Source organism: Corvus cornix, chromosome 2 (genome assembly GCF_000738735.6).
Source record: "Corvus cornix cornix isolate S_Up_H32 chromosome 2, ASM73873v5, whole genome shotgun sequence".
NCBI classification, from domain to species: Eukaryota; Metazoa; Chordata; class Aves; order Passeriformes; family Corvidae; genus Corvus; species Corvus cornix.
In genome coordinates, this window is record NC_046333.1 from 19,574,172 (window position 1) to 19,587,285 (window position 13,114).

Consider the following 13,114-nt stretch of genomic DNA (forward strand, 5'->3'; position numbering starts at 1 on the left):
AGGTCATGCTGGAGCACCTCAAAGCATGTGACCATGGATAAACCTGTGAAAATATGCTGTATTTTATATAAATGTAAATCATTTTATATAAATGTAAATTATTTTGTGTTTATTTTATATAGAAACCCATATAATTATTCCTGATAATCCACACAATATGTAGACAGCAAAAAAAAAATTAACAGACACAAAAGACAGATCATAAGGGAGAAATTAATAAAGGTCAGACAGAATATCAAGAACACATTTGTTACCAGATTGCTTTCCAACCTGATCTTATTCCTATTCTATCAACATAATTCTTAGGGTGCAAAAGTGAACATTTAGACTCCACCAAATGCATAGGATGTAGACCATAGAACTCACGCTGCACATTCATCTTCCAGAGCACAAGCACACAATGTGATAGGTATGTTAGGTCACTGCTATGAATCTGCAGTTTGAAAAAGGCTGTCACTTCTCTCTTCTGCTTTAATGCATGGAAGTCAAGTATAAAAGCTTTATGACCATAGTAAATTCTTCATCTGTGATACAATAGTCAACGGTAGCAACACTCAAGAAAGAAAACATTTTGGCAGTCCCAGAAGTGTTAATCTTCAACTGAATTCTTTCAGGCCTGACAGAAAAAAAGGTACTCCTTTGAGTGGAAGTGAAAATCAAGAGATGTCTCAAGGATTGATATTGAGAGATAAGAAAATTGGATGGAGACCTTGCTTATTTGGTGGACTTAGTGGACCTGAGCACTTAAGTAAATCATCTTACTGGAATTTAAGGTTATAAGATTTAAATGAAACATATTTCGAAAGACATTTTAAGCCCATGTAATATCCCTGCCTGGTTCTCATACAAAGAGAAAAGCATTAACAAGGTTAAGGTGCATAAAATCACTATTAGATGGAACACTGTGGAAAAAAATGTTAATATTGATGAAAGAAACGATGTAGCTGGAAAAGGTGAAGTGATCAAAAATCTATGTTTAGCCAAGTTTGGAAATAAGGAAAAGTGTCTGAGAAATATGAAATGCTTGCATCCAAGTGCAGGAATATGCAAAGAAAATATAGAAAGTAATGGTGCACTACATAAGCAAGAAGATGATGAAATACTATTTGAAAATAATTTTAAGAGCTATTCTAGTGCTGTAGACCATGAGACTAATGTGCTGAAAGGCAAGTTTATTGCTTGGAAACAGCCAACTTGCCAAACTTCTTGCAGGGCCCTTTGTGTACCTGCATTCTGCTTCCCACATTACAAGCTGTAGTGCTAGCACACATTGAGCCAGCTCAGCAGTAACAATGATTTATAAGTCAGCAATATACTTAGAGCAAAGATCACCATAAATATAATGGTTCCAAAGTTTAACCTTTAGCATGGCATTGTTAATGTATTGTCTTGACAAATGAGACTTGGGTATAATAAAAGTTTCTTCAGTCATATAATTAGAGGAAAAAGAAAGAGAAAATCAGTTGCCAGATAGGCAACTTGTAATTAAGGCCAGTCTAGGACTGGTGAAACACCTTGCTGGACATTTTTCTTCACCCAAATGCGTAATGTTGAAATGGAAACACAGGCTGAATAGTTAAAAGGAAATATAAATAGCCACAAAAAACAGCAGATCTTAATTTTCTTGATTAAAAGCTACCAGTTCATTATCACAGTGCAGTGAAAGTTGCAGGCAGCTAAATCTACTTAGAACATATTTAATTAAACTATTGATTTGGAAGTGTTATTATTTTGTCAGAGAACAAATACCCAGTACCTGAATTTAAAAAGGGTAATGGGAGAGCAATCCAATCTATCATAACCCAATGCTGATAAGGTGTGTAAGCATAAGTAAAGTAGAAAAAACATAAAGTAAATTAAAAAAATGTTGGAGTGTTACAAGAGTTTTAATATGAGTAACATCGGCAGGGAGGGAGTAAAGAAGTAAAAACTCTTCTCAGTAGTGTCCAGTGAAATGAGAAGGGGCAACAGGCACTTTTTTTCTGTAAGGGTGATCAAACACTGGAACAGGGTGTCCTGACTGGCTGGGTAGTCTCCATCCTCATAGATATTCAGAACCTAACTCTGTCAAGCTCTGGGCATTCTGCTCCGGTGGCCCTGCTTTGAGCAGAGTAGTTTTTAACCACTTAGTGATCTTCAGATATCCCTTCCAACCTCAACTGTGATACAGTAATATCAGAATTTTCTTTACTCTGGCCCACAAGAGGAAGGATATTCTGCTTAGTGAACATTTAATAGTTATTTCTGATTTTAGCAAGGCAAACTGTTATCTAATATAACAAAATGCAGTTTTATACCTCAAAGTTCTGTATATTTTGGATACCAGTCCTTCTAAACACTTATAACCCTCAATACCAATGCTCTAGCTGAGAAAAATGCAATACTAAAATAGTAGAGAAATTTAATTGAAGCTGTAAATATTTCCTTTACCTGCTAATAGTCAAATAGATTTTTGTTTACCTGAGCAACAACTCTCAATCTCCAAGTAAAAACCATAAAATATAAACAGTGAATTTGGACTGTATTAGCATCTCTGAAGAAGTTTACATTTTTTGATGCATAACAGGACACTGAAAATAATTTGAGGATCTTGTCTACAATATTTCTGTCATTTGTGTTGAATGTGCTAGAAAGCATCATGTCCTATTTTTAAAAAGAAAACTTGCATTAAATATTGCTCGTGGCAACTCCTTTTGAAAATGTACCACAAGTTGTACAGCAAAGTTGATAGTTCAAAGCAAGAGACTCATTTTCAAAAGTGCAAAGTATAACTGTGATTTCTTATGCAAAGCAGGAAACTGAATCAATCAAAAAGACTTTTGAAGCTACATATTAGAAACCCTGAAACAGTTCCGAGCTCCCTGCTGACTGTACAGTGGAGAGGGATTCTGAGATGCTTCACTTCCCTCTACTTTCCCACGTGTTTGCTTCCATGCAGAGAAAGTCCAGGCATGTGGCCCTGACAGCAGTCACAGCACAACCAAGCAGAAAATTCTGACTCAGCTTAAATTATAGCTGTGACCAGGCCTGTGGTACAGCTGTGGTACAGCTCTGGCATCTTCACATCAAAAGTAAGTATATAAAATATAAAATTTGAATGCAAGTGTGTGACCAGTGCATTAGAATTACAAAATAAAATACTATATTTTAAGCAGCAGCTTCTACTAAATAATTAATCAAAATCTTCTCTTCTGGTTTTATTGCTAAGAGGGAATTAGTTGCTACAGAAAATAAGAGGGGAAAAAATCACGGAACTGAATCAAAGTGAAGTAACTGTTTCTCAAGAGCTTTTACTTTTAATTAAATTGCAAGATTTATGAAGTCATGAAAGCATTGCAAATAGGACAAAGAAACCCAGTCACAGGAGCTTAACAACATAGATTTTAAAGTTTTCACTTACGGCATTTGGTTTCATCATGGTTATTTGGGCAGTCAGGCTTAAAATCACAAAATTTGTCAGATGAAATACACTGCCCATCGCCACATGAGAAAGATCCCTCTGGGCAGTAAAAAGATGAAGCATTAGCATCTGCAGATTCTGTTTCCCCTTAAAAATCAGAAAAGGACATGTAAGTAAAACCACAAATATATAAAATTATTAGAAGTGCTTTTTATCTTCTTTTAATATAGCAACCTGTTCAGCATAAGGAAGCGAGCACCACCTATGCAGTGTGCTAGATTATACCACAGTTGGTAAGAAACACAGCTGATCTCAATGTCTGATGGTCTTAAACTATATCTTACCCTCCACAATATTCAAATTTTTTTGTGAAAATTTATCCAATACACCTTAGGGTTACAGAGCTGGGCTCCTGTTCAGAGATGAGAGGCTGGTACGGCTCCCTGCTCTTTCCCCTGGAGCCAGAAGCAGGTTTTTCACCAAACCTTCCTGCTGTAGCTGTGCTATCTCTGTGCTCAGGTCACAATGAAAGCTGCAAGAAGCCCAGGCTGGGTGCTGCACCACTACTACCTTGCACCACAACCTACACATTAGAGAACATCCCAAATTTCAATTAATGTGGCAACAAAAAAGCCAGGGTCTGCTGGTTTTTCTTCAGTAGATTTCTGGAAAGTAAGTGAGAGGAATGATGTGCAGCTTTTCATTTCTTTCATTTAAACTAAATTTTATAAATACTCATATTTCTATCCAGACAGGAATTTTTTTAAAAAAACCTCCATTCTAAGAACAATATCTTTGTGATTAATGGGTAAATGAGGCAGTTGTAGGGAAAATAATGAAAGCAAATTAATGTTTCTCTAAATACTTCAACCCAACTGTATATAGGGATCATAAAAGCCTTAAAAACACAACACTTAAGTTCTCTATTATGCCTTTAAATTTTTCAGGATTAAATCCAGATACCTGATGGCTATAACTTATCAATATTACCCCTGACTGCATATGTGCCCATGCCATTTTTGAAAAGCAGCTGGTAGCATCAAGAGGACCAGAACCAGCAGTCTGACAGAAGGTTTCGTTGGTTTATATTTCCATCCATTGGCACTTCAAAACTACAGAGTGTGAGTACAAGGACAAGTTTGGTGGGCATTCCTTATATGTCAGATATTTAGCAGTAATGATGGGACAAGCCTCTTGCCCTAAAAGTAAAGCAGCAGAATTTGCTCTTTAGTGGAAAATACAGGATGCTTTGCTTCTGCCTCCAAATGTGAATGTGAGCAGGTACTACATAGTAAGTAGTATCAGGAAATTCCCACGAGAGCTCACTTTGCAGAATTAGTGCAAACTTCCCATAACAGCTAGTGTATAACACAAGGATGAAAACCTTTATTATAGAACCATAGAATGGTTTGGATTGGGAAGAGCCTTAAAGATCATCTAGTCTGTCATAGGCAGACTCAAAGACCCAACCAATGCAGCATGGAACACTTACAGGGAGATGACAGATTACAGCATATGGACTTTTTTCTCAGATTATCCTCTACTTTGTTAAAGGTATCTTCAAGTTAGTCAAGTCACAGATATATGTAGCAGAAATTGGGGAAAATGTATTGAAAACCATGAAACTTGCCTTCACTTTCCTGGCTGATTCCTGGAAGTGATCTATTCACAACTACACATTCCTCTGATATACCGATATCATCAATAGCAACAGCAGCATGTGTTGTTAGAATAGTACCTTGCAAAACAATCTGTAAAGACAGAAAAATAAGTAATTCTTTAAAGGTGACATGATAAAAAGACACAAATACACACACACACACACACACACATTTATATATTCCTTTTTAATTTATGACATCTGCACAGGAACTAAATTGTGCCTACAACCAACTCTGAACATGATCCAGGAGAAACTACAACTGAGATTCGATCAGGTCAGAAATCTGCTCCTCAACTGTCAAAGCTGTAACTGCATTTACCTAGGGAAAGTTATGCAACTGAGATGACCTAGCTTCAATCAAACTGGTAAAAGTCATCACTGTTGCATGAATCATCTTCCTGCTGGAACAGATAAAAATTACATATCTTTTTAAATTAGCTATTCATGGTTACCAAATATGATGATTTACAACACTGTTAATTGTGTCCATGTATACTACACCTGCTGAAGTTAGCAATGTGGTACAGTAAATATAGGGACAGATTGCAAATTGAAGTTCCTGCACTGTCAGCCTCACCTCTGTGCCTGGGAAGATCATGGAACAGATCCTCCTATAAGTTATGCTAAAGCACGCGGAGGAGAGGGGGTGACTCGAGACAGCCAGCATGACTTCACCAAGGGCAAGTCCTTCCTGCCCGCCCAACCCAGTGGCCTTCTGTGCTGAAGTGACTGCATCAGTGAAGGGCTATGGCTGTCCCATATCTGGACTTCTGTAAAGCCTTTGACATGGCCCCCACGACATCCTTCTCTCTAGATTGGAAAGAGGTTGATTTAATGGATGAACTGCTCAGGGGATAAAGAATTGTTTGCATGAGGAAGAATTTCTCACATCCAGAGGGTAGTGGTCAATGGCTCAGAGTCCCCATGAACATCAGAGACCAGTGGTGTCCCCCAGGAATCTGTATTTGGACCAGTGTTACTTAATATCTTCATTAATGACATAGTGTGATTGAGTGCACCCTCAGCAAGTCTGCCAGTGACAGCAAGCTGAGGGTGCAGTTGACATACCTGAAGGACAGGATGCTATTCAGAGGGACCTGGACAAGCTTGAGAAGTGGCTGGCCCATAGGAATCTCATGAGGTTCAACAAGACCAAGTGCAAGTTGCTGCACCTGGGCTGGGGTAATGCCCAGTATCCATCCAGGCTGGGGAATGAAGGGATGCGGAACAGCCCTGCCCAGAAGGACCTGGGGGTACTGGGGGATGAGAGGCTGGACATGACCCGGCCATGTGCATTCACAGCCCAGAAAGCCTGGGCTGCATCAAAAGCAGTGTGGGCAGCAGGGCAAGGGAGGGGATTCTGCCCCTCTAATCTGCCCTTGTGGGACCCCATGCAGAGTATTGTGCCCAGCTCTGGGGTGTCCAGCATGCATTGGAGTGAGTGCAAAAGAGGCCACCAAGTTGATCAGAGGGATGCAGCATCTCTCCTATGAGGGAAGGCTGGGAGAACTGGGTTTGTTCAGCCCCAAAATGAGAAGGCTCCGGAACGACCTAATTGCAGCCCTCAGTATCATAAGGGAGCCTACAAGAGAGATGGAGAGGGGCTATTTACAAGGTCACATAGTAACAGAACAAGGGGAATGGATTCAAACTTAAAAAGAGTAGGCTCAGATTGGATATTAGGAAGAAATCCTACACTTTGAGACACCTGGAACAGGTTGCCCAGAGAAGTTGTGGATGCCCCACCCCTGGAGGTTTTCAAGACTAGGCTGGATGGAGCTCTGAGCAACCTGGTCAAGTGAAAGGTGTCCCTGCCAATGAGGCTTGGAACTAAATAATCTTTAGGGGCCCTTGATATTTGTTATAAAAAGTTATTCTAATGTATAGAATACTGACACAATGGCTATGCTCTTTAATATTTGCACCTATGTAAAAAGCTAAATTAAATTCTTTTTTCATATGAGCATTAAAGAATAGAGATTCTCTTTTTATATATTTCATCATTAAAAGTAAATTAATTCTAAAGGCCAAAGTAAAATATCTTTTTGAAAGCAATGTAAATGTGATTTCTAATTACCTGAAAAGGCAATTCCTCAGCTGCACTTTCCACAGGTATATTCACTTTTGTCCAATTCATCTCAGGCAATCCTGAAATGTCACGTAATTTTTCCAAACTTCCATTTAATGCAGTTCTCCTAAAGACAGAAAGCTGGGAATCCTGAGATAACCAGTACCAAAATCTTACCTGTTGAAAGAGTTTTTAATGAAAAGCTTTAAAAAATGATATAATCAATCTGCAAGAAATTCAGTACCAAGTAATATATGTACATTATAACAAAGAATGACATGACAGGTCTAAACACAGGCTTGGCATAAAAGATGGGGATGTTTGAAATTACAGCAAGTTGAGGAGCAGTATCATGCCTAAAGACAAAACCATATTTAAAAGTAAAGCTTACTTTTACAATTTACTTTGAGCTTGTATCTATCAACTTATGCAGACTGAATGATACACCTTCCCCTAACTTCTTTACCTTAGTAAGCATTACGAAACTTCGCAAATATTTTTTCTTTACAAATGCTGAATATATGACAGTTTCATAGGTGTGTTAATTTCAGAAGTGCAATCATTGAGGTTCTCATATGAAAGAAACCTTACGATCTTTTATTCCCACAATCAACATAAATGAATATGATCTGAAGACAGATTTTTAAAATAATCTATTCATCTCCTGAAACAAGAAGATTGACCAATATATGGGAGGAAAAAACAATAACTGTAGGTGGATGAGGCTGCTTGTGGGGCAGAAAAGATCAGAAAAGAGTGGGAATCACAGTTCACTCCCCGGGAACACAGAGTAAGTCTGCTATATATAGATATATAGATATATATAGATATATATATATATTTTTTTTTTTTAATAATACCCAGGCAAAAATTCAGCTCATAACTGAGGGGAAGAAATAAGATTTTCAAAGACGAATTTTTTTTCTTTTCCCCTGAGTCCTTTCTGCTTGTCTACATAGTGAAAGACTAAAATTTCTTCAACTGCAGTATCTTTAGTTCCCTGCAAAAGCCTTGATATTGATAATATTTGAGTCTTCATGAAGGTAAAACGAGAGCTGGATCAGTCATTCAGAAATATTCCTGTTAAAAGACAGTGCTACTTTTTTAATATCTTTTGGCTTCATGTCTGGTAGACTCAGTCTCTCAATGTTTCTTTTTACCTCCACTTATGAAAATCATGTCTTATATAAAATAATCTTGTTTATTAATAAATTGAAATACTTTCATGCAACTTTCCTTCCCCCAGCAAAAAACTTAAGAAGTAGAAAGCAGCACTATACAAACACTTTCCAAAATGAGCTGTTTGAAGAACTTTAAACAATTTAGATGGCTTTTGTCTATCAAACAGCTTTTCAAACAAATTTATGCTTTCATTAAGTAAGAAATAGTGTTAGTCTCCTTCTCTATGTCTACACGTTCTACTATACAATGACTACTGTGTTCATTAAAGAGTTGTAAACAGAGAGCTGGGACTAGAAATTTGCTTCCACAACTCCAAAACCTTGAGCTTAATGAAGATGTTTCTTAGCTTACATCTACAAAAAGACCCAGCTAAAAGAAGCTGCAGAAAGAAGTTACTTCTAAACTTCAATTAACCAGAAAGGCACAATATAAATTTGTTATCCTTCAACTCAATTTTTTTTTTTTAACAACTGGAGCTAAAGAACTTGTAAAGCTAATAATGAACATAGATCTATTTATGTGGATACTTTTATCCTCTCAGTGGGACATCCAACAGAGGGCATCATCTCACATTTATAGGCAGAGAACATAACACATCTTAATGAGCAACTGCGACTCCTTGCTCCTTCCCAGAATAAAAGTCTGCAGGGAAAATGTGGCAGAAAGCCAGGCTTCCAATCTTCAGAAACACTCTCCTGACAGACATGTACAGCTAGGTAAGAACTTGCTCTAGCTTTTGTTGAATCTGAGAATTTTAAATTCATTCAATACATGCATACTTATGACAAAAAATGTTTCTTTTCTGACTTTGAAGTAGAGAAAAATAGTTCATCCCCACTGCATTCATGTTTATTTTGAATGCAGACCAAACTCTGCAATAGATCTTACCAGAATAATTCATTGATTCACATATCAGTGCTGCCCAGTTTGTCTTAAGGGTTTCTAAGATAAACTAACCTGAATCTGAAAGGTACTTACCTACTCAGCATCAAAGTCAACAAAAGAGAGATGAAACTGTCTAAACAAATGCACTGTGATTACAAAGGCTGTTGGGTGTCCCAGGCCTTCGATGGGATGGTTCAGGCCTTCTGAGTTCCCTGCGGCAGCATTCTGCTCGAGTTTATCCTGCATCTGTTTTATTTCTAATGTGTTATAACACTAAGAAGTCACATGAAGATTAAGAACTGTGAGAGTACCTTAAATGACAGCAAGGCACTGTTCTTGAATTGTTTCAGAGCCTTCCAGTCCTCAGCTGTAAGTTGTAGCTATTCAGCTGAGATGTGGTAACTCACTGATGCGTGCAGTCCCAAGTGAGCTACAGTTTCAAGTAAAACAGATTTAGCTAAGCTAGCACTTGTTTCTGGTCCCTTAGATGAGATATAACCTAAGAAGCCTAGATCCTGTGGAATAAAATTCCGCTACTTCTTGGGCCTTCTAAGTGCAGTTCCTTCTTTTCTGACATTTTTATTTTTGAAAAAAGTTTTCTTAAATGGAATTAACAGTTTCTGTTCTGCACTGAGTCTGAAAAATTAAGCAACCAGTCTAGATTTTATTTTGTTTCTCTAAAGCCTCTTTTTTCCACTGAAAAAAAAAAATTATTTTGGCAAGCTTTCTCTGTCTTTCCTTTTCTTTTCTCTGCTTTTTAAATCAGAAGGAGATTATACAGTATCAGAAAAAAACCCATATAACAACTACACAACTTCTCCCCAATATGGCATAAGCTTTGAAAAGTTATAGAATAGGAAACAAAAATGCCTCAGGAAAGAGGAAAAAAATTTATAAAACTGTACAGTATCTATTAATTTTATTTAGGGGCCAAAAGGACAAATAGAAGTACAGCTGTGAATGTTTTCTTGTAGTGAATAGTTGCTGTACATATTTACATATTTGATGTACATATTTAATGTTAATATCAAGCGGTTACCTGGCAGCAGGTGAGCCCAGGGGACAGCTTGACAAGGAAAGGGCTTTCCAGATGACACATGGCCATCTTTGTGTTCATCTGATGTGATCCACTGAAGTAAATGAATGTTCCTATAAACAAAATTTTTTAAAGTATGAGAAATATGTCATTCTCCAATGGCAAATAGGTACGTCAGAGAGGTAACTATATGCTTCATGAGACACATAAAGCTTATTCACAGATCAGAACAATCTAAACTGCTTTGCTATCAGTTCAGTCTCTGTGGATAATGAGGAGGGTGTTGTAACAGGCTGTGACAACCAGTGTCTGTGTGGGCAAAGACAAAACAGAATTGCTAAATGCTCCTGGCTCTTCCCTCTCGTAAAACTATCATGACTGATACCAAACACAAGGAGAGAGGGAGAAGGAAAGAAGGCTATTTGGGCAGCTAAGACTACTAAGACTACCCTGTCATAGTGCCTGCAAGCACCTAGACCCAAGGAAGTGACTACGGAGCCCCTCAAAGGGAGTTCAGATGTTGTTTCTCTGAGAGCATTACTGTGCAGACCTGCTGGAAGCATTTTTTATCTGCTCTCTTCAAGCAAAAACCTTAAGATCTCCAGCCTCAAAGCACTACAAACTATTAACCATCACCTTCACAAATTGCCCATCCACTCTCTGCATGGACTGGGGAGAGCTGAGGAGCTGCAACACAGAGCACCCTGGAGATCAAACAACAGAGAGCTCAGCCAAGATCCCTAAAGGACACATTTTAATTGGCTTAAATAATGTTTCAAACAAATTTAAACCTGAAATTAGTTCCTTTAGGGTACAATATTCACTCTCAGCACAGCCCAGCCACTTTTAAGCATGCTAACAATGTTGCAGACCACAGGAGCCAATGGAATAAGCTATATTTTCTCATGGGGTCCACAGACTTGACATTGTTGTCTGTGCTAGTGGGGATGAAAGCTTAATTAAAGATCTAATCTGAACTCTGGCAAATGCACTGCGTTTGGATTTGAACTACAGCAGATGTGCTTCAGACAAAGGTAGGGAAGGATAAACATTTTCAAGGGGCCCTAAAGCAGCATATTTTGAATGCCGTCAGTGATGCCTTTGCTGAATACTGAGACTTTTTCATGAAAGTCTATGCAAAACAACACTAAAGGCTCAGTCTTTTTTGAGCATTGATATTACACATATTGCCTTACATCTTGGAAAATCAGCTATTGTGCTGCTGCAGTCATACTCCTTAGCCATTTATTTCCCATGGATACGTAATGAAGCCGAGGGTTAGGTCCAGCCCCACATGAATAATGGCACCGCTTTAGCAAGGTTGGCACAAAGAGGGGACCATTCCAGCTCCCTGTACAAACAGGAATGCTGCACTCTGCAGCACGAGGGAAGCTCCCCTCATTGGAATGCAAGGGTACTTCAAAGGACCCTCTTTTAATTTGCAGCTGAGGCTCTACAGTAGCCTTGTTAAGATCTTCATTAATCAAAATTTACTGCTGCCCTCCCCAGGAGAGGAGAGAGATGAGCACTCTGTGGTACTAAAAGGAACTTTTGCAACCTGAAGGATCGTGGTTTAATGTTGGCAAAAAGTTGCTCAGACTCTAGGATTCCAGAGAAAGTCGTGGCTGTACCAGGCACTATGATAGATGGGTACAAAACCACCTCAGAAATACCTTTTCAGCTAACTCATGTGGGGAATGCAACATTACTGGACTTGTGAGGTGGGGCATGGTAACCTCCAAATCTGCTTGAGGCTTTAACCTGCAGCAACACTGAACCAAACTTGTAATAATTCAGGTGTCAAAGCAGCTTCAGTGAAGCACCGCATAGTTCCTTATGGGTGATTTTAACATGCTACTTAGACTGCCAGCAGCCTTCATTCTCACCACGTTACCCCTCAGATCTCACCAGCACCTGGAGCAGAGAAAGACACAGGCAGATAAGTGCACCCCTCTGGAGCTTTGAGAGTTTGGAACCTGTAACACCGTAGTGTTTACATAAAATGCAGTAATGCAGATCCAGTGCCACTCACAGAGACAACATTAAATGAAATATCAAACAGCTGCTGAGAAAAGTGAGTAGCAACTTCGATGTGTTTCATCACATGAGGAACGGTGGAACAAATGACTGCTCAGTTAGAATCATTCTATAGCATGCACACATACTTGCACCCACTGCTGTTTGCTCAGGTGAATTTTAATCCTGCAGTTCCTATACCTTTGAATGCCTGAGGCGGAACACTTAACATGTCACATTTCTTTAACATGAACATGGAAGAGAAGTGTAGAGCTCTGGCTGAAGATAATATACATTTAATTAAATCTGAATTAAAGGGGTTCTGAAGTGTTACACAGATTTTAAAGTAATTTTATCTCCACTGGAAGCAGTGCAATAGATACATTTTAATAAGATTAAAGTCACAGAATACTTGCCAGTATTATTTGACAATGATAAACATGCTTGCCAGTTTTATTTTTATGCAGTGTGCTATAAGATATTTCACTTTGGAAAAATATTTTTAATAGCCCTCTTCTGGAATAAAATTATTTTCCAGCTGAATGCATTGTATGGCAAATATAGGCTAAAGGAAGGACGACTATTTAAAGGAAATTATACTCACTCTATTTTTCCCAGACAATATGGATTAATTTAACTGCAATCTTCAAAAGCTATTTGTATACAATGCTTCCAAGAATGGCCCCTATGTGAATATTGGGTAAACAATGGTTATGCACAAAGTCAGCTGTCTGTTCAAAGGCAGGTATCTCAAAAAAACTGCATTAAGTCTCATACCTCACTGATTGTGCCAGCTAAAAATAGAGGTTACAAAGACATGATAACTAGATCACAGCTAGGAAAGAGCATCTCCAACAGACCGGC

The 13,114-nt window shown here is 38.3% G+C and overlaps 1 protein-coding gene across 1 annotated transcript in view; it reads right to left on the reverse strand.

Moving 5' to 3' along the window:
* The window catches only part of MALRD1 (MAM and LDL receptor class A domain containing 1), a 239,387-nt gene that overhangs the window by 188,304 nt on the left and 37,969 nt on the right, over positions 1–13,114 (reverse strand). Inside the window, exons 11-13 of the mRNA XM_039549861.1 lie at positions 10,238–10,347; positions 7,141–7,308; positions 5,031–5,151 (exon numbers count right to left, since the gene is read on the reverse strand). Coding sequence (XP_039405795.1) covers positions 5,031–5,151; positions 7,141–7,308; positions 10,238–10,347 — 399 coding nt within the window. The remainder of the gene's footprint in view (positions 1–5,030; positions 5,152–7,140; positions 7,309–10,237; positions 10,348–13,114) is intronic.